Source organism: Crocodylus siamensis, chromosome 5, assembly GCF_052110815.1.
Source record: "Crocodylus siamensis isolate JL-2025a chromosome 5, ASM5211081v1, whole genome shotgun sequence".
NCBI classification, from domain to species: domain Eukaryota; kingdom Metazoa; phylum Chordata; order Crocodylia; family Crocodylidae; genus Crocodylus; species Crocodylus siamensis.
In genome coordinates this window covers 183,259,640-183,280,217 of record NC_143399.1, presented here as the reverse complement: position 1 = coordinate 183,280,217, position 20,578 = coordinate 183,259,640, and the positions used below count along the sequence as shown (strand labels likewise).

Here is a 20,578-nt window from a genome sequence, read left to right as displayed (position 1 = left end):
GTAAGAAGAATCCTTCTTTTGAAAAGTGTCTTATGCAGAACATACATTTTTACAGATGTTAAGAATTTCAGCGATAGCAGGAAGACTAGGTAGAATCAGAGAAGCTGCTATTTCTGACTTCACCTTTGACAGCTTGAAATTCCACTCCTGCTTTATTGTTATGAACTCCTGAACAGAAGTGCTCTGCTCTCTGATTCTCTTTGAAAAATGCCTTTGAGTAACTGAGTCTTCAGTGACCCTCAGGGTCATCTGCCAATATTTACTGTTGCACAGATTACTTTGGCTATAGCTGTAGCATGTCTCCACCATGCTGTTAACTGAGAACTAGACTGTGACACCTTTAACTCCCTGACTGTCTGTTCTGGTGATAAAAACGTATCTGCTTATCTCAGCAACATTCTGAATCTAATGCAGTGATGTCTATTATTTTGGAAATACAGGACATTGCTAATGTGGTTACAGGAAGAGAATATCCATGCCCTGCTTAGGCACTTTTCCAGAAATGTAACAGCACTTTCTCTAGGGTATCATAAAGTGCAGACTTCTAAGAGCCTGTTACCGTTAGTTTCTGCCATTTTTTTCAGCCAATTTTTTTACCTTATTTTTATATGCTACCAGAAACCATTTGTGTTTTTTCCAACCACTGACACCAGAGCAGAGTTGGCTCAAACCTCATGCTAGCATATATCATACACTGATATTCCCAAACATCCAAAGTATCTTTTTAGGTTTGCCCTTGAGAAGGATGTGAAATCATCTTCATCCCTGACTGAAATGTAAATGGATTCACTTTGAAGCCAGGGTTGACAATGCCAACAATCATTCTATACACTACAATAAACCAACCTCGTCTTAAACCTATCAGCTCTCCTTAGGTAACCAAAATTGTCAAAATCAGGCATACCACAGGAAATTTCTGCTACAATAATTATCAGTATAATTCTTACTATCTTTGCAGAAAACAATTAAGGGAGAGGGCTGTATACAAGTCACTGCCCTACTAAAGAGAACTGAAATTTTGCCATCAGAATAATCCCATCTCTTTTTTAAATTTATAAAAATGAATTTTGCTGCATGTTGAACCCCTGCATACCACTACTGAAAACCAAATTAATACAGAAAACAAATACAGACATGTTAACAATAAAATAATGGCTTCAGAGAAGAGACCTCTCTCAGCTACACTCTGAAGGAATGCTTTTAACCCTTAAGATTTTGCATGAGTAGACCGCATGCTGAAGCACTGAATTTTGGAATGAGACATGAACTCTCTCTCACTCCAGTGGCTAAAATTACCATATTCACCCAAATCCAAAACAACTTTGAATTTAAGACGGCCCTCTGATGATTAGATTCTATACATGGAAAATTATAGATGTATTATAAATATGTTATAATTTTCCATGTATAGAATCTAATCATCAGATAGCTGTCTTAAATTTGTGTCCCCTACCACTACAGCAGGGAAAGCTGTGGTACAGCAGGTAGGGATGTGAAAGGTTATATGATTAATCATATAACTTATTAGTGCAGTGATAACGGGCTAGCTTACTGGTTATCCTTTAGCTCCGGAAGGGCACAAGTCTGGTAGGCAAGGGGAGAAAGGGAGCTGTACAGTGCCTGAGCAGGAACCAGAAGGCAGCAGGGCAGGCAGAAGGGAGGGAGGCAAGAGGAGGGGAGCAGAGAGGGGACTAGTACCCATAGCCAGTTAGCACCCTAATGATCATCAGTTAAGCAACTAGCTCCCTCTCTACCAGCACAGGGCTTCCAGTGGGCTCTGTTGTCTGGCTGGGGTTGCCTCCCCTCAGTCAAAGGGCTCTGGAAGCAGCTCCCAGCAGTTGCTGTTATTGGTTAAGTGTTTAACCAATGTAATTACAGAAGGTTAAACAACTACTTTTGAAAACAATATTTACATCCCTAACAGTACATAGCTAGACCCCTGTCCCTTGCCCCACCTGGTCCCTGCTTCCCCTTCCCTCTTCCCCAGCTCCCCATATGTAGCAACTTCAGTCTGGGGCATGAACACATGGTGACTCCGGTGCTGGGCCTGGCCAGCCATAGCTCCAGCCCTGACCAGATAGCTGTGGCTGTGGCTCTGCATGGGCTGGGGCCAGAGCTGGAGCTGGAGCTGCAGCAGTTCCCCTGCTACTGTGCTGTCTTCCCTGTGTTCCCCCTGTTGGGCACCCTGTTCCATAGGGCTGGAGCGAAAACTGGAGCTGAAACAGCCCTGCCCCAGGGTTGTACTCAAATTTAAGACAAGATTCCCCTTATGTTGACTGGAGGAAAAAAACCCCTCGTCTTGGATTTGAGTAAGTATAGTACTGTTCAATACCAAAAACTTCCACTTATGAGCTAAAAGCTTTATGTGGCTGTATTTACTCAGTCAAAATTCCCACTGAAGGATATGAACTTTTATGGGAAAAGTCTAAATCATAGCACATTGCTATTCATATTAATTATCCAGCTCCTGGTGTCAGTTTCTACATGAAAATACATCTGAATCCCTGTTGGCAGGGTGGATTCCTTCTAAAATACAAGATCTCAGTAAAATGCAAGTCACTGAATGGTTGTTTTCATAAAGTTAACAATAAGAGTTCTTAAGAAATGCTGCAAATATCGCAGATACAGGTTATACACATTAAAAAACTGTATAAGTTCAGAATGTAGTTTTGGTTTTAAGCCTAACAATAAGTAATATAATCTCATAGAGTTTTACTATCACATTGACATTTTCAGTTGCATCCATTACAAGAATGGGAACCAATAGGAAACTTTTATGGAACTAAGATTTAATGCTAGCCAGCATGATAGTCTAATCCTTTTTACATTGTTTCTTCATACTGAGGAGTCTTTCATTTAACAAATTATGGAACCAACTGGCATGAACCACTGGTACCTCCTGCAACTGGGGGGGAGAGGCGGGGGGGCCACCGTGTTGGTGAGCGGTGTTCGGGGACTGCCTGCAGCCACCCGTGGTAGTGTTGGTGGCAACAAGCAGGGACTGCCCACAGATGCTGCCAGCTGCGTCAGCAGTGAGAAGGGGGTGGGTGCGAGTGGCAGCCATCCGCAGAAGCTGGTGGCGGCCCATCTTGGGGGGGACGTATCCCCCCTACATATCGCCTATGCCAACTGGCCTATAATGAGATTAAAGAGAATTGTTTTAAAAATCTTCAGAAATTAGTTTAGGACCTTAATGTGATTTGAGCAAATTCAAGAATGAATCTTGTGGCTGCACAACAAACAAAGAGGTGGATGAAAACTAGTGATGGAGGCTCCACAGCAGAATTGGGATAAAAACCTTAATCCAAAATCCACATGGATTCTGGCACAATGCTATTTGGTGGTCTGTTTTGTACTACACCCAAAGAAAAGCACAATTAGCACTCTAGCTGTGAAGCTTACTATATAGTATGTTAACTTCAGAAGAGACAGAACGTACATACTGCTTTACAACTGTTCGCTATAAGACTTGCAGTCTTCTTAAATGTCTTCTCGAGGTAGTGAGCAAATCTCTCATTTTCATTTTCTTTGGAGCCCAGCTGAAGGAATTCACCTACATGGGGTACACAGAAGGAAGTATTTAGTTTTAGACTAATAGTTTAGTTTATGTAAGTAAATATGAAGATAAAAATAGAAAAAGCCCTTACCACGCACCAAATCTTCAATCACCTGAGTTAAAACTGATACAATATTAGTGTTTCCTATCCGTGCTAAAGCTAAAGAAGCTGCAGACAGGATGAAATCACCAGCTAGAACAGCCTGCAAAAAAAAAAAAAAAGCAAGATTTTCTTGAAGTCTGTTCACATAAATAATTGGAATAATCTTATGATTTTTGCAGGGCTAGTCCCATCATAACATTTTCCTTTATTGATGGATATTATTGAAAACTGAGGAAAAAAAGTCATGCTATTTATACTGTTCCCTGGATTTTTACTATAGCTAACACAGCAAGCAGTGAGAATGTGACATATGCACATGCATTTCTCTGCTAAATGAGGAAATATCTCCATGACTATTACATGCTGCCATTCAGTAGACACAGAAGGATTTTGAGTCTAAGTGTCAGTTTTATCCTTCTCCCCTTAAATATTTCCTGAATAATATGCACCATAAAGAGAGACTTTAGGTATTTTGCAAGTTAGTGATATAAGCAAAGACCATAAAAATCTTAAATTAAACCAATTATGTTACAATCTGAAAATGCTCACGATAGCTTAAAAGCTTTTTTAGCTTATTACTGAAACCACGAAAACTGATATAGAAAATGCTTAAAAAGGTGCGTTTTCATATTTTTTCAACAAGTCCTAATGGGAGTTGCATTGAGCAAGGACTGCATCTAGTTCACAAAGCTGCAAAGCTACTGCCGCTGCCACAGCTTCTTCATGCACTGATCTGGATCCAACCAGGCATAAGATAAGTTTGTAGGGAGCCCTCACTTCAGATCCAACCTAGGGCATAAGATAAGTTTGACACCATTGGCATAGAGTGGTTAAAATCAGAAAATGGTGTCTGAAAAAGGCACCCTGTACCTTGAAAAGACAGGAGTAGAAACTCGTGGTCTACAAAGTATATGACTAGGAATTATATGACCACCTAAGGCTGCCCAACTTTTTCCTGAACATTTTCAGCTTCTACCATGAAGTATGCTGCACTACCAAGGCTCCAATATCAAATCATTAGCAATGTGACCAAAACATATGAGTCTTTACTTTGTCAGAACCTGAAAATAAGTCTTGCATAAAATAACTCACCTTTCTCTCTCCCCAGATTTGATTAACTGTCATTTTTCCTCGCCGAGAATTTGCTTCATCAATAACATCATCATGAACTAGACTAGCAGTGTGAATCATCTCTGTAATTATGGCCACGGAGCGTTGGCTTGCCTGTACTTCCCTAAAAACAGAAAAACAAACCAACTCTTAACTGTCAATCAAGCATAACTCAATACACTCATGAAAAGGTTTTTATTAGAGATGAGATGGAGACTTATTTCTCAATAAGGATTTTTCATGAATCTATCATGGGTTACTCTACCTTCCAAGCATTGTAAAAGAAGACAAAAGCAAAGTCAGAGAATTTTAATTGGACAGCTGCAACTTGTTACTACAATTTGAAGAGATGTAACCAAATCTTACATGGTTCCATTCTGCAACACCAAAGTTAATGGAAGTTATGCCACCGATGTCAATGGAAAAGATCATACTCTCTCTCTCTCTTCAGAATAGGCATTCAGCATCAGTTTAAAAGCTCCCCTTCCTTTCCTATAGCCTTCCCTACTGATACACCCTCAAAGCAGGTGCCCCATGGTTTTATTCCTGCACTGCTACTATAGGTAACAATCTAGTGTAATCTGTCCCCACTGTAACAGAACCAGATTCAAAGAGTCCATGACAGTGTTCTTGACATGACAATATGTCTTCTATGAAAACCTTATAAAGTGGTTTGTTTTGCTTGTTTTATTGTTTCTTCTGGCTAAGTTATTTAACAAGCAATTCCAGTCCCAAAGCCCTAATACTCTGAGTTGACTGAAAGAAAAAACAAAAAGACCACAAACATAGAGCTAAGTGTAGGTCGCCTCTGGAACGCAACAGTATAAAAGGTAGTGACGTTCGGTACTGATTAACTCTCAAAGACTTCAGATCCTCTGGGTTAAGTTCAATTTCATTTGCACCTGTGTGTACAGATGACCTTCAAAACACGGATGGGGTTTAACTGGAGTGGATGACAGAATTTGGCTTTAGAATTGGAACTCAAATTACTCTTGCTAATGAACCACAAACCTGAAGTGCAGTCGGCTCACTCCCCCACACCAATGCCTGGCCATCTGAGCAAATAAAAACAGGGTGAATGTAATGCAACAGATTTGTTCTACAATGAGGTACCATTTTTAGTCTGTTTTTATTTTTTATGAACATTACTGTACTATTTCCAATTAGCACTAGCAATTTTTGAGGTACAATTTTTGAAAACCTTGCATGCAAAGTAAATTGAGTTTGAAGTGTACAAGAGGAAAAAATATAGACTACTTGTCTATATTAACCTTGTTTTCCCAGTTGTATTTATGTGAATGAAAAAAAATCTATAGATGAGATTAAAAATAAAACAGAGCAAAAGGAACACTATTTATTTGGTATCCAGCTACAGTGCAACCACTTTCTCCAAAGTTTGGTCATATAATTCCAGGGCTAGAATGGGCTTTCTTTTGTGTTTCAATATGTTCAAAGGGTATTAATAAAGTACAAGATCACATGCTCATGGTTCCAAGAAGGCTGCACTCTGGAGCACAGCAAAGAGTGCCTGCCAGTCTTCCAGAAGGACAATTTCAAAGGGGGACCTCAGCGGTCAGGTATGCAGACCCTTTACAGTCTCCCTTACCTTTGCTGTGCTCCACCCTTGAGAGGCCTGAATCGCAAACTCTCCAAAGCTGGTTGACAACACACTAGTATCTGTAGAGGTAACCAGAGCAGGCTTAGAAATCTGCATTCTAGATTCAGTGAACACAGAACAGACTCCACAGGTTGATTTTTCTAAGGTTTTGAGTAAAACTCCAAGACGACAGAGGTTACTCTGTATCATGTACCACATCAGAATAGGGCTGTAAACACTTCCTGATCAAGACCACACCATGACTCAATAAAGCATTTTGGATGATCCAATGAATGCCAACGAGTCAACTTTCAATAGCTCAGTTACTTTAAAAAAAGACTGGTGCGGGACAAGTTATGAACAGACAGACATGGTTAGCTGGGGATGAAGGATGACAACTACAAATTACTCTATTCCTCAAAGGTGCCAAGCTGCTCTTCCAGCAGAAGAAAGCTAAAGCTAAGCTACTTTCCAGGACTATGAGAAATTAAAGGGAAAAACGTACAAGATGTTGGAATCATTCAGCCAAGCATAAAGGGATTACATATATATTAAAATACATATATATTAAAATGCAAATATTAACAATGGAACTGGAAGGTGACTTCTTGTCAGTGTGGTGATAAAACTGCATCCTGACACCTATTTTTATGAAAATTCTGTATTGCTTTCAGTGAGAAGTTGTGCATACAGAACAAGAGCAGGATGTGGCCTGGAGAGACTGTGAAAAAAGGAAATGTTTCTCAGCAGAAAAAGAAAAGCTGGAGACTTTTACAGCTGTTTTAAGGTAAATTATATTGTGTTTAAAAGCTCTGTTAGTTCCATACAATTATTTTTAGCATAGAGCAGCATGCACCTTAAAACAACTGTAAAGTCGCCATCCTCTTTTATGCTTGGAACTCCCCTTGTCATAACTATGTCAGCAGACTGGACTTTCTGCTGGGAAGCAGCAGTAAAATGGCATCATGTACTGAGATACCCGAGAACTCATCAGTGGTATGGAGACAGCACAATGACAGACATTCCAAAAGCAAGTTTTGAAAAGTTCCATATTAATGTGTAGTTCTTCTCTGAAAAGTTACTAAAACTGGTATTATACAGTTTGTGTGAAACGTATTTCTGGTTTTCATATCAAATGTACTAATTTTACACAAGAAAAATGTTTTTTAAACTATTATTATTGCAAATTCAAATCCTACACGTTAATTACAGTAATAAAGTTCTGCAGGTCAAGTTGTACCTGTCAAATGCCCGCAAAAAAACTGACTGGGACATACTGAACTTTGTTTATGATGCTCAAGGATTAATAGAATCCTGATCGTTCAGTGTTAGCAATTTTCTACTATTATACAAACAGAAGAAAACACTTTTAGTGATGGTCAGCAGGTAACTGGATACTGCCAAGTTTATTTAGTATGAAGGTGCCATTTTTACACAGTTCTCAGTGTAACACCACACAAATACATATTTAGCAAGTATATATTTAGCAAATAGGCGTTTTCAAACTGGAAAACCAGCACTCGAAACTGTTCCAGAGGTAAATGGAAAAGGAAAGCTGGGGAAGCATGGAATAGGGGAGTTGTGAGGGCAGCTGCCTGATGCAGAAGAGCTGAACAAGCAGCACACTATGTAGGCATCACTATGGCAAATGGGGGAGATGAAAAAACACTGATACTGTGCACTGCAGTGAGGAACAGAGAGAGTAAGCACTAGAGGTACACCAATACATCAGTCCAATATTGGATTGGTACCAACATAAAGAAAATTGACTGTATCAGAAATTGGCTTGAAGTAGCCAATAATTTGGCCAATAAATACCCGTGTCTGCATATAGCCACAGTGCAGCACTCAGGCAATGAGAAGCAGAGCCCAGCTGCTGGGTGTGGAAAGGTAGATCAATGTCCCCTGTGGTGAAGGAGGGAGGGGGCAGGTGCTGCCCAGCTGGGGTGGGGTGTGGCATGGGATGGATCCATGACTAATTGCAGGCGGGCACACCCTGGGATGGCGTGTGCCCCAGATCTGTGGGGGGTGGGCAGGCTGCAGCTGTGGGCTGGAACCGGGGTCTTCTTGGTGGCGGTGCTAGGAGGGGGGCTATGAAGGGGGCTGCAGCCACCCCAAATTTTGCCATATTTGCTCCCCCCAGCACTGCTCCCAGTGCCATTGCTGCCTGCCTGGCACAGCCCTGGCTTAACCCCCTGCTTCCACCTATCTGCCAGAAAGAGCCAGGGCTTTGCTGGGCTGGCAGTGCTAGGAGTGGTGCTACAAGGGGGCTATGGCAAAATCTGGGGTGGCTGCAGCCCCCTCCATAGCCCCTCTCCCAGTGCTCTTGCTGAGAAGAGCCTGGCACAGGCCCAGCACCAGCTTACCCACCCCATGCAGATCTGGGGCACATGACCCCCCAGGGTACACGCAAGGGCAGAAGCTGCCCCAGCCCACCCCCTCCCCCACCGGGCCGTGGCTCTATCCCACGCCCCATCCCACCCCAGCTGGGCAGCGTCTACCCCTGCCCCCTCCCTCCTGCAGGGGGCATTGATCTGCCACCCACACCCTTTCCACCACAACAGACTTACCAGCTAGAGGCAACTGTATCAGAAATCAGATCATTAATCAGCTGATATGCTTCCTTAAATATCAGCTATCGGTATTGGTCCCCAAAGTCTCTATCGGTGCACCCCCAATAAGAACCCTAGTTTGGCCAGTGGCAAAGGCATTACTAGGTGCAATAGTACTTTAGGATTTCTCTTGTAATTTTGAAGGGTATGTCTGTTTCTCTGGTGAGTAACTTTTTCTCAAATGGTCCTCCCACCCTAATATTTTTACAGCTGCCTACCTTGTCTCCTATTTCAGCCCATCTGAAATATATTTCTACTTAAAAATTATAGCTGGGAAAGCTGTAGATTGCAGAACATGGGCCCAGCCAGGGTGTGTGATGATGCTGAGTATTTCTGTAGGTGTTGTGTGAAGAAACATAGGGGAAATGTGTGAAAACAGGATTCACACAATCCCAAATTAAGACCCCTTACCAGGATTCCAGCACTCAAAGCGATAAAGCCTCAACTATTAAAAAATAAGAAGCTACGGCACAAGGAACCTAACTACTGGGACTTACATTGATGGCAACAGGATTTTTAAGGGGAAAAGGAAAAATCACACTAGCACAAAACAATTTACGCGCTCCATTCACTAATTCTGTAATGAGGACACAAAGAACCTGAACGTACCATTTTCCTTTCAGCAGTCACAATAAAGTGAGCTTCCTGAAGAAAAACAAAGCAAAGGTAATCCATTGAGAATGGTTTAAGAGTCACTTCATCTAATTGGTACAACCACAGAACAGCTTGAAGGACAGGCATTATGTGGGTGGAGCTGTGTCTGTGTGCGGGGCCCCAGTGACTCCAGTAAGGTACTGCACAGACACCAGAATCAAGATCATCCTACAGGTTAAGGACATAACATTTTGTCTGATGTTCTAGCATCTAAAAGAACATGCAGGAACCCTTTCCCTTCCTACTGTTATTTATACAGCTAAAAGAATCGTATTTTACCAAGAAAAGAGGGAAAAAACAGGTAGGATCCAGAAGACCATGAAAAAATTGGGACTGAAAGGTAATGATATGCAGCAGCAGTAAGTCACCAAAGGCAGGGAGAAGATAGAAAAGTTGGAATCAAGAGAGTTGATAAAAATAGCCCTGCTCTCAGTATGTGTTGATCTTTAACAGAAGCAGTGGCAGGGTAAAGTATAATCAGGCACCAAAATTAATTTACTCATGTTCTCCCTCCCCTGGCAGATACAAATGCTGTACCCCTAATAATGTTCCAATTAGTTTCCTGCACTGTATGAAGGTCTGAAGCTCCTACAAAAGAAAAGCAAATTCAGATATAAATTAGGATAAGACTAATAAATATAAATGTGCTTCAGAAGAAAGATAATGTTTTTCTTCTGTGCTTTCCAAAAAAGAAAATTCCAAACTTGGAGGGAAAATGAAAATCCTTCAAGCTAATGCTGTCAGAGAACAGAAATGGAATGACCAGAAAGCAATATTCTTCTCTTTAGGTGCCACCTGCACAGGATTTTCACACCTGGATAGTTTAAAAACCAAACAAAAACAAAACCAAACCAAATTTGACAAACAATTCACCAATAGGAAATGAAAGCACAGCTATACAAATCAGTGATAAGTCAACACAACAGTATGAATAGAAAGTATGTGTTTGTATGTACTTAGTATATAGTATACAATGACTAATAAAGCTCCCAAAATTTAGTATCATCTACAATATGCTGTTAGAAGAATCATAAAGCTAGAAATTCCATGCAGAACATGGTCAACCGATAGAAGGGGATCTCTCAAAAATAAAACAAATTTATTCCTTGATTTGGTCTCTCCCACCATGAAAATGTGTCAGCATCTGTGGAGTGGAAACAGTGCACTGTGGACAAATTTGCATACATTTACAGAGATCTATTAGAGAGAAATAGGGATGGAACATGGAAAAAATGAGGAAAAGGAGGCTGGATACGCATTTGACTGGGATGGTTTAGGAATGTGCATCTTGCATGTTTGCAAGGGGTTGGACCTAGATGACTTGAGGTCCCTTCCAAACCAACAATTCTTTTTACCCTTCCAAAGCATTGTGATTTTCTTTCCCAGCATACCATTCCAAGGGAATGAAGACCAAGGAAAGGAGTTACCTAGTCTATGTCAACACAAGTGAAAGAAGTGAAATATCACAAATGGTTCAGAGTAATGAGGCGCAGCCCACACTGAAAATCAACACTGCAAAAAATGCTAGGGACACCAGTTTGATGATCTGCACTTATGTTCTGGGAGTATAGAGTCTTGATTATCACAATCTGGGTTGGCACTGAACACACTTGGTACTGTACTGTGAAATAATATACAGGCTGACACGAGTTGTAGGCTGGTACTTTAGGGTTCATTTCAGTCCTGGTTGAGAGGTCATTGTTGAGCATAAACCAATACCTCAAATCACTCTTCTGAGATTTAGACAAATAGGAACATGGGAACTGGAAAAAAATTTATGGGTCATCAAATCCATTCCTTTGTTATGAGAGGCACCATGCCATATAATCCCTTTCGTACATTCTTTTTTAAAACTACTTTGGATTTTTGCTCCCACTATTCTGACAGCAAGGCTGTTTCAGAAATTGCTATACTGGCTAGCAGCCATCTAATCTGAAACAAATTCCTTCATGGCCAATGCATGCCCATTTAATCTTTTGCTAACACTGCCTTTCAGCTTAAATAGCTCCTCTCCCTCCCCTGACCCTCAGTGTACTTACAGACAATCATATTCCCTATCAGGCTTCATTCTGGCAGACTAAACAAACCAAGGGGTTTGTTTATTTTGCTAGACTAAACCATCCTGCAGGGTGCTGTGGATGGCTGAATAAGAAGAGGAAGACCTAGGACAACCTGGGCCACCAACATCAAAGACTGGACAGGATTAAAACTGACTGATCGTACAAGGATTGCAAAAGACCAGGAAGAATGGGAAAAAAAAAGTTATTGTTACATCAAAGATGCCCCAAAGGTTGGTGCGGCCTCAGGACTGACTTGACTTGACACAACTTGACGAAACAAACCAAGTTCTTCTAGTCTCCTCTCATCCTAGTAGCCTTCCTCTACATTTGTTCGTTTCAATTCCAGGTCCCTTCCAGGCCTATGCATCTCTGTGTGCTTAAAAGCGTCAAAGGACAATAATCTTTTTTTAAGTGTGGATAACTAGAACTCTACATAGTTAACTACAGGCGAAGCCCCACCAGCCTCTTGTACGATGACCCAAATTATTCCCTCTCTCTTGAAATACATCTTCAGAAGTATCCTAGGATCACATTTAACTTTCCCACAGCTATATGCCATTGGTAACTTAGCCATTGTGGCTGCTGACAGACGTGAACCCCCACCCCTGCCCCCAAAAAGCAGGCATGAACCCCCCACTACCGCATTCCCCAAAAAACAAAACAGCATTTTATTTACTGGAAGAGAAAGTCCCTCAATTTGACCTGGCTCCCCTGCATCTGAATAGATCACATGCTTCAGCAGGACTTTTTGCTGTTTTTACCTAAAGTTGATTCAATCAACTATTAGATAAATGCACCAAAAAATCCCACTGAAGCATGTAATCAACACAGACGTTGGGTAAGACGGGTCAGAATAATGCGTTGCCTCTTTTGGGCATGTGCTCCACTTGGTGTGGGGGTGTGCACAGCTTAAAGCACTGTTTTTTTTCCCATGTCTGTAAGCAGCCTCTGTGACCAACTGGGATGTCCTGGCCCATCTACATCTCAATTTTGTCAGGTCATAGTGGAAGTCTTGGTTATCAGTCTTTAATAGTATCACCTCGCAGCTGTATTATTAAAAAGGATCTTACTTTTTTTACTCCAACCCTTGGATTATCCAGTTTTTTTTCTGCACGATGTCCCAAACTTCTTCTGTATTGATGATGACTTCAACAACTCCACTAGTAACCTCCGGACACCCTGATTCTTTCCTTTTCAACACAACCCCTTGCCTTCTCTCCTTTAACCAATATAGGGAGCATAATCACACGTCACGGACATTTCCAAGAGATCTTTCTTCTACTTGAACACCAGGAGAACAGCCAGACCAAAGAAAGCCAGACAAAAAAAATGCTAAAACACCAGAGAATCCCTGGAGGCAAGAGACTTAAATTCAGAATTCCAAACGAGAAGCAATGGAAGGCAGAAGGGTCTGTTTTAACTCTTCTTCTTACCCCACTAACAGTCAAAATCTTCCATGAATGCTGACATGAAGGAAATGCCTGGAATACGCGAGCAAAGCGTTTACTATTAACATTCGCAGTATGCCAATAGCTTGTAGACAGCAGGTCTGATAACTCTGCTCTACTATAGATGCTCTCAAGGGTCACACAACTCGAAGACTTCAGGAAATAATACCACGCCCTTGAGCTAAGAATCTAAATACATGGCAGTGAAAATCCTGCACCAGTGACATCTTTGGAGAAAATACATCTCATTGCTCAGAACACCTGAAAAGTACCAATTGCTTCCTGGGTTATCTTCTTTAATTACAAAAAATGTGTCTCTCCTACAAGGAACTTCTATCAGAGAAGAATTTGTTAACTATAGGGATGCTTATATAATTGCCAAATAATTCTGACGAAGTGTGAACTGGGTCACAGTGGTACAAGTAGCAACAGAGTATTTATATAGCAAGATGTGACCAAAATCCTTTCAAATACTGTAAATGTGGATCTTACTTACCCTTCCACTGTTAAAACAAGAGTACATGTCACAATTCTCCCAGAAACATGCATACAAAAAATAAGCTCCTCGTGAAAATTAATAATATGTTATGAGGATGAAATGCTGTTAGCAATAGGAAGCTAAACTGAAATTTGGAGGTGACCTTGCTGTTTTGATAAGGTTACTGGACATATTTCATGGAATTTTAAACTTAAGATTTATCAGATTTTTTCATTCCCATCTATAAATTTCAAGACCAAAGACTCACCTGGAGTTATTGTAATGAATATTGCATGCCCTTGCCATTAGCACCACAATCATTGGTCGAAAGGCTTTCCCTCTTCCATCAAAGTAATATTCACACATTTCCCTAAGTTCTGCTGTACATACAAGTAGTTCCTGCAAGCCAAAAGAAAATATCAATATCAAAATTACAAAACTGACCTGTTGATATAAATGAACAGAATATTAGGAACATGCAATCAAATCCTCTGTTTGTGGTCTGTTTTTAGCTTCTTCAACGTACGCTGGAATTAGTTTTAGTGCTCTTCACAGTACATAGTTTAGAGCAACTCTTCATACTGCCTTGAAAAAAAGATTGCTTCATAGTGCTGTGAAATAGAGTTTGCAAGATTATAAAATGTTATAATTCTCCATGTATAGAATCGAATTATTGGAAGGTCATCTTAAATTTGTCTCCCCCACCACTGCTATAGGCAAAGCAGCAGTGGAGAGGCAAGCAGTCACAGGGGAGCAGGTGGTGGGGTAAACGAGCAGTCTGACCCCAGCCTCTTGCCCCCTGCTGCCTGTGCTCCCCTCCACTTGTCCCCCCTGCTGCCTGCCCGCTCCCGCTGATGCCTTCGCTGCACCCATGCAGTGCCTGTGCCCCCTTGCGCCTGCACCCTGTGTGCTACCTACTGTCCTTGCCATATACCCTCAGTCACAGCTCAAGCTGTGGCCCAGGGAGGGTACGGAGCACATGGTGGCTCCAGCCCCTGCTCAGCTTGTAATATCATCAAGCTTGTAATGATGTACTCCTCAACTTTATTTTACAGTTAAGAGGGAATCAGATGATAATCAAATAAGGATGATATCAAAATAAATCTTACTTCAATTTTGTAAGCTTTTAGGAGATATTAAATAAAAACCTTGTAAGTCAGAAACACCTGACTGTTCTAGAGCATTCATCAAGATGTCTCACCTTTTTAATATCCTCATAGAGATTCTCCAGGTCTTTCCTACCAAGTTTAAAAGGGTCCTGATATTTTTCATCGCTAACCGTTTTGCTACAGCTGCATGCTCGTGATGCTGTTGTATGATGAAGCCTGGTAACAGTATTATTCAAAAGAATAAAAGTGCTTATGTGACCTTTTTTTTTTCTCTTTACAAAACAGAAATAATCAAAGTTGTTTCCTTCCCACCCTCAAAATCTTTAAACAAACAACTAAAAACTGAAACACAAAGCAGCCTGTTGCTTTCTTTCACTTCCAGCCAATTTTGTAGAGTTTAGCATGGTTATGTGCCAGTACATATTTAATATGACTCACATTATGGGATGCTAGGTAAAATGCAATATTTGAGAAAATGTAGTAAGTAAACTAGAGAGGACCTTTTGGAAATATAAAATCATTTTTTTCTCTGATAAAGTATTTTCAGGTGCAATCAAAACCTCTTGCAACTTAATGACAACAGAATTCCTGTACTATCTCTCCCTGCCTCCGAAAAGATATTTTCTGTTATTTAAATACATGCTGTTTTATGCATTCAGTCATTGTGGCTGAACACGTGGATCAAATTTATTTCTCAAAAGAGAGGCATAATGCAAAGAAATAAACTAAATAATGCAGTGTGTCTGGGCCCTTTCTGGTTGTACCAGGATTCATGAGCAGGGATCTGGGTTTTCTGTGTGCAGTGGAAAGATGCGGATTTTCCACTTTACAGGAGAAAAACATGGGAAACCACAGGTTTCCCCTTGTAGGCCGGCAGTTTCAGCCTGCAAGGGGCTGTGGGAAGTGGGACTCAGGAGGCACCATGTGCATGTATGTGGAAACATGCACTTGGCCACCAGACAGCATTGGGGAGAACAGCTCCCTCCATGTCAGTCTTACCTCAATCCTGGGTAAGCTTTTTGAGACAATTATCCTGGCACGTGTCCACGAAGGGCCAGCAGGGGAGATTATGCTTAGGGGCAACCAACACGGGTTCATTAGAGGCAGGTCCTGTCAGACCAACCTGATGGCCTTCTATGACCAGGTCACAAAAACCTTAGACGCAAGGGAAGCAGCGGACATAGTCTTCCTGGACTTTAGGAAGGCCTTCAACATGGTCTCTCACCCCATTCTCATAAAAAAAACCTAGGGGACTGTGGTGTCGACACCTATGCAGTCAAATGGGTCACTAACTGGCTGGACGGCCACACCCAGAGAGTGGCAGTGGACAGGTCATTTTCGACCTGGGCAGTGGGGTTCCGCAGGGCTCGGTCCTCGGGCCTGCACTGTTCAGCTTCTTCATTAGCAGCTTGGATGAGGGGGTAAAAAGCACCCTGTTCAAATTCGTAGAGAACACTAAGATGTGAGGGGAAGTGGGCATGCTAGAAAGGAGGAATAGGCTGCAATTGGACAGGTTACAGGGGCAGGCAGATGAGAACAGGATGGGTTTCAACACTGACAAGTGCAAAGTAATGCACCTGGGGAGGAAGAACCAGCAGCAGACTTACAGGCTGAGGAACTCCCTTCTTGTCAGTGCAGAGGCAGAAAAGGATCTTGGAGTTGTCATTGATGCCAAGATGAATATGGGCCCACAGCATGGAGATGCAGTTAGGAAGGCCAACCGCACCTTGTCATGCATCCACAGATGCATCTCAAGCAGGTACAAGGAGGTGATCCTCCCCCTCTGTGCGGCACTGGTCAGGCCGCAGTTGGAGTACTGCGTCCAGTTCTGGGCACCGCACTTCAGGAGGGATGTGGACAACATGGAGAGGGTCCAGAGGGCCACTCGCATGATTGGGGGCAGCAGGGCAGGCCCTACGAGGAGAGGCTAAGGGATCTGAACCTGTTCAGCCTCCACAAGAGAAGGCTGAGGGGGGATCTAGTGGCCGTTTACAAACTAGTCAGAGGGGACCAGCAGGCATTGGGCTAGTCCCTGTTCCCCTGAGCACTACCGGGAGTAACAAGGAATAACGGCCATAAGTTGACTGAGAATAGATTCAGGCTAGATATCAAGAGGCGCTACTTCACTGTCAGGGCGGCTAGGATCTGGAACCAACTTCCAAGGGAAGTGGTGCTCGCTTCTACCCTGGGGGTCTTCAAAAGGAGGCTAGATAATTACCCAGCTGGGGTCATTTGACCCCAGCATCCTTTCCTGCCCATGGCAGGGGGTTGCATTTGGTGATCTGCTCAGGTCCCTTCCGACCCTACCAACTATGAAACTATGAAAGTCTATGGCAGGGGGGCACGTGCCTCCCCCCACTCCGATTTCTGAGCCCATAGTGGGGTGTGGCACTGCAGTCTGGCCAGACCAGCTCTGGGCAGGAGCTGCCTCTGCAGCTCAGCACGTCAGATCCAGCATGAGAAGGAGTGCTGCACCACCTTGGTGAGGCACTCCTCCTGCCCAGGAGCAGTGGGGGCACAGCTCTGCACTTCTGCACCTTACCTTGGCAGCCATGGCAGCACAGCACTCCCTCCCATGCCGGATCCTACCCACTGGGCCAAGGAGGCAGCTTCTGCCCGGAAGCCAGGCTGCAATCCCGCTATGGGTGCAGAAATCTGGTACAGCACGTGCCCCCCCTCCTCACACCCTTCTTCCCCATACACCCACCCTCTTCCTCAGACATTGGGGAGCTAGGGTGTGGGAGCAAGGAGCAGTGGGTCAGGAATAAAGGGCACTAGCAGAGTTGGAGGAGGCTGTGAGTTGGGTGTGAAGGGCACCTGCAAGTTCAGGGGAATGTGGGTCTGGAGTAAGGGCACCAGCAAGGCCAGGAGACTATGGATTGGGAGTGAGGGGCACCAGTAGGGCTGGGGGGGTTGTGGTTTGGGAGTGAAGGGCAACAGCATGGGCAGTGGCAGGGCACCGGCATGATTGCTCAGTGCCACAAGGCAGCGAGGGGGGACAGGACAGGACACAGCTGCAGCTGGACCCATGTCTTGATGAGAAAAGGGCACAGGAGGAGCTCTGATTTTCCATGATAAAAAGAAACAAAATCAAATGCCAAAACATAGTTATTTAGAATTTATTCCGTTATAATGATCAAAGCACTGGCAGGCTTCCAAACTGCTTTAAAATTGCAAATATATCAATAAAACGTTGTGTTCAACTGATATATATAGATATCTACATAGAGATATATGTACAGTGATGTTTCATTTCAATCATAGAACGATGTGAATTTTGGGGTTTTTAATCATAGAATTTGGGATTTTTTTTGTTTAAGTCAGAAGATTCTGGATTTTTAAACAGAGAAAACCAGGATCCTGTTCATGAGGCACAACTACTTTTCTCTACTAGGCACTGCTTGCTGGGAGGGCTATACCACCTTATTGTGTCCCCATTATTTAGAAGTGAACCTCTGGGCATTTCTGTACGCTTATTTCCATAGCAAGAGCATCTAGGACTAATTCCTTGCCATGGCAACATAAAGTATTAAACGATTTATGTTAAACTGGTCTATTAGATATTATGTGGAACCATCTCATTTGACAGTTCAAATTCAAAAGCCACAACTTCAATTACGCAATCCACCCAATAATTGTTTCTTAATCTACTTAAGCAGTTACAGAAGTCTGGATTTTCAACTTACCTCCAAAATATACTACGTAGTTTTGGAAATGATAGAAATGAACTTCTCTCTTGTAAACAGTGCATCTGCATAAAGAAAAGTAAAGTTCACTTTCTTTTAAATCAATACCTTTAAATCGTGAGAAACATTTGATCATAAACAAATGCTTATTTGTTAATAGTGCTCCAGCTCCTCCTCTAATAGACAAGAGAGTTATAAAACTCAGTAGTAAAAGGTAGCATTGCATCAGTTCCTTATAAAATATGCTCTTGTACAAGATATATTGTCACTTAAGTACTGACTGGATCAGCATTTATGAATACAGGAGTTGCGACCAAATGTGGAGTTATCTTCTAAACTATCAGCCTCTGTAAGTTGTACGTTCAAAACCTAGATTGTGCTCTCAGGGAAGGCACAGCCTCTTTTGAGAGCTCTTTATCCGTCAGGTAAATCTGGCCTCTGCTTTCAGAGCCAAAGGACATGCCTCCTTCCAGGAACCGCTTTCCCATTGAATGGTTTTGTTCAGCGTGCCTCCTGCAGCACTCACCATTCACACCCATTATTTCCTATCAGTTGCCAAGAATGCAACCTCCTAAACCACAAAAATGTTTCCTCATTTGTGAAAACTGAGGGATGAGAAGAAGCTTACTCAGTTCACACATTATATTGTTCCCACCAAACTATGTTCAAACGTGAACACCGCCAGTCTTGCTCTGTTCCCAGCTGCAGCAACAGGAACCAGCAACAGTAAAGGTCTGAACCTAAATGCAGAACCTAATCTACAGGGTTATTTAACCAGAAGGACCCGGTGCTGCAATCGGCACACACTTACTGAGTGAGCCAGCTCCACGCATGATGCATGGAGGAAAGTAATCACAAACAGGCCTAGCAATCACCTAGAAAGAACACAGGAGATTCCCAAGTCACTTTTACCCCTCAGTTGTCCCCCAGCACATGGGGAAAGAGAGGAGTCTCCAGCCAAGGTGTTTCCTTGTACAAAAGGAATAAGGAAGAATACTTCACTGGCTTCAGGCTCTTTCCCTCCTGACTTTTAGATGGACAAAAAGAAAAAAGGAAAAAAAAAAAAAAAGACAGGTCTGCACCTATCCCAAATGACCTAAAGAAATGAAAGCAAACAAGAGGTCAGACCCAGACAAGTGCTGAGCATTCACCCCAGTACAACTGCCTGGGGTGGTCGACCAGTGCTTTGCCTATCCAGGGATCCCAACTTAAGGGGCAGGGGAAAGACAACTCCAGGGCTTGTGCAGATTATGGTGGCAGTAGTTAAAGTTGTGTATGAGATACAGCCATCATTTCAATGATAACAGGATCCTGTTTCCTTGTAAAGCCTACCAAATATCAGGAGAAAAGAGTTGGGTTTCCTTTGGTCTGTCTCTGTGCCCCAGACTACATCTCAGGAACAGGGTGTGAGAATTACAAATGAGCTTTTCCCAAGCACAGCACGCTCCACTGCTATTTAGTGACTCGTACAAGACAACCGAGACACTGGCAGCCTTTTCTCTTCTCACATTTGGCTAAAACACGCGAGTCAACACAGCACAGTATTTCTCAGCGCAATCCTGGTTAGCACTTCAACCTTGAGAGGGCGTCATGAAATACAACAGAAGCTAAAAAAGAACTCAACAAACCTATTTTGACCCGGAAAAAAGGCAGTTATTTAATTCCCAAACAAGCACCGAGGGTCAGAAAGGAGAACCTCCCCTGCCCCCAAGCGAGCAGAGCTCTCCCATCCCGACTAGGACTTAAGCCGCCCTAAATTCCTGGACCTAAATTCATTTCCCGCTTCCCGTTTTCACACGACCAAGGCCTCAGCATGGGATGAATCCCGTAGGGCCCTGCTACACCCACAAATCAGAGACAGCTACAAAACGAGCGGGAGTTGCTGCCCGTTTCCAAGCGCTCGCTTTCCAGCTGTTCTCGGCTCGCGACACCTGGCAGCCCCGCGGGTCCCGCGCCAGCACGTCGCACGGCGGCGCCGCCCTCCCTCCACCGCGACACGTGCGCGAGGCCGAGCAGGGGCCTGAAAGTCACTTCACGAAGGAGCTGGTCCGGCCCCCACCCCCGGGAGACGCGGGGCCCGAGCCCGCGGGGAGCCTGGGTCACTTTCCGGGGCGGCGGCGGCGACCGAGCCACGTGCGGGACCGCGCAGGAGCCCGCCCCAGCCC

At 43.1% G+C, this 20,578-nt stretch overlaps 1 protein-coding gene across 2 annotated transcripts in view; it reads right to left on the bottom strand.

Annotated features, from left to right (window-relative positions):
* Positions 1 to 20,578, bottom strand: part of PDSS1 (decaprenyl diphosphate synthase subunit 1) — a 35,929-nt gene that overhangs the window by 15,149 nt on the left and 202 nt on the right. Inside the window, exons 2-7 of one of the 2 annotated variants that reach the window (XM_090047400.1) lie at positions 18,414 to 18,478; positions 14,820 to 14,943; positions 13,887 to 14,017; positions 4,752 to 4,893; positions 3,648 to 3,759; positions 3,444 to 3,553 (exon numbers count right to left, since the gene is read on the bottom strand). In XM_090047400.1, coding sequence (XP_089903526.1) covers positions 3,444 to 3,553; positions 3,648 to 3,759; positions 4,752 to 4,893; positions 13,887 to 14,017; positions 14,820 to 14,943; positions 18,414 to 18,478 — 684 coding nt within the window. Of the gene's footprint in view, positions 1 to 3,443; positions 3,554 to 3,647; positions 3,760 to 4,751; positions 4,894 to 6,375; positions 6,447 to 13,886; positions 14,018 to 14,819; positions 14,944 to 18,413; positions 18,479 to 20,578 lie in introns of those variants that run through there. The other variant, XM_090047401.1, reaches the window with a different exon arrangement.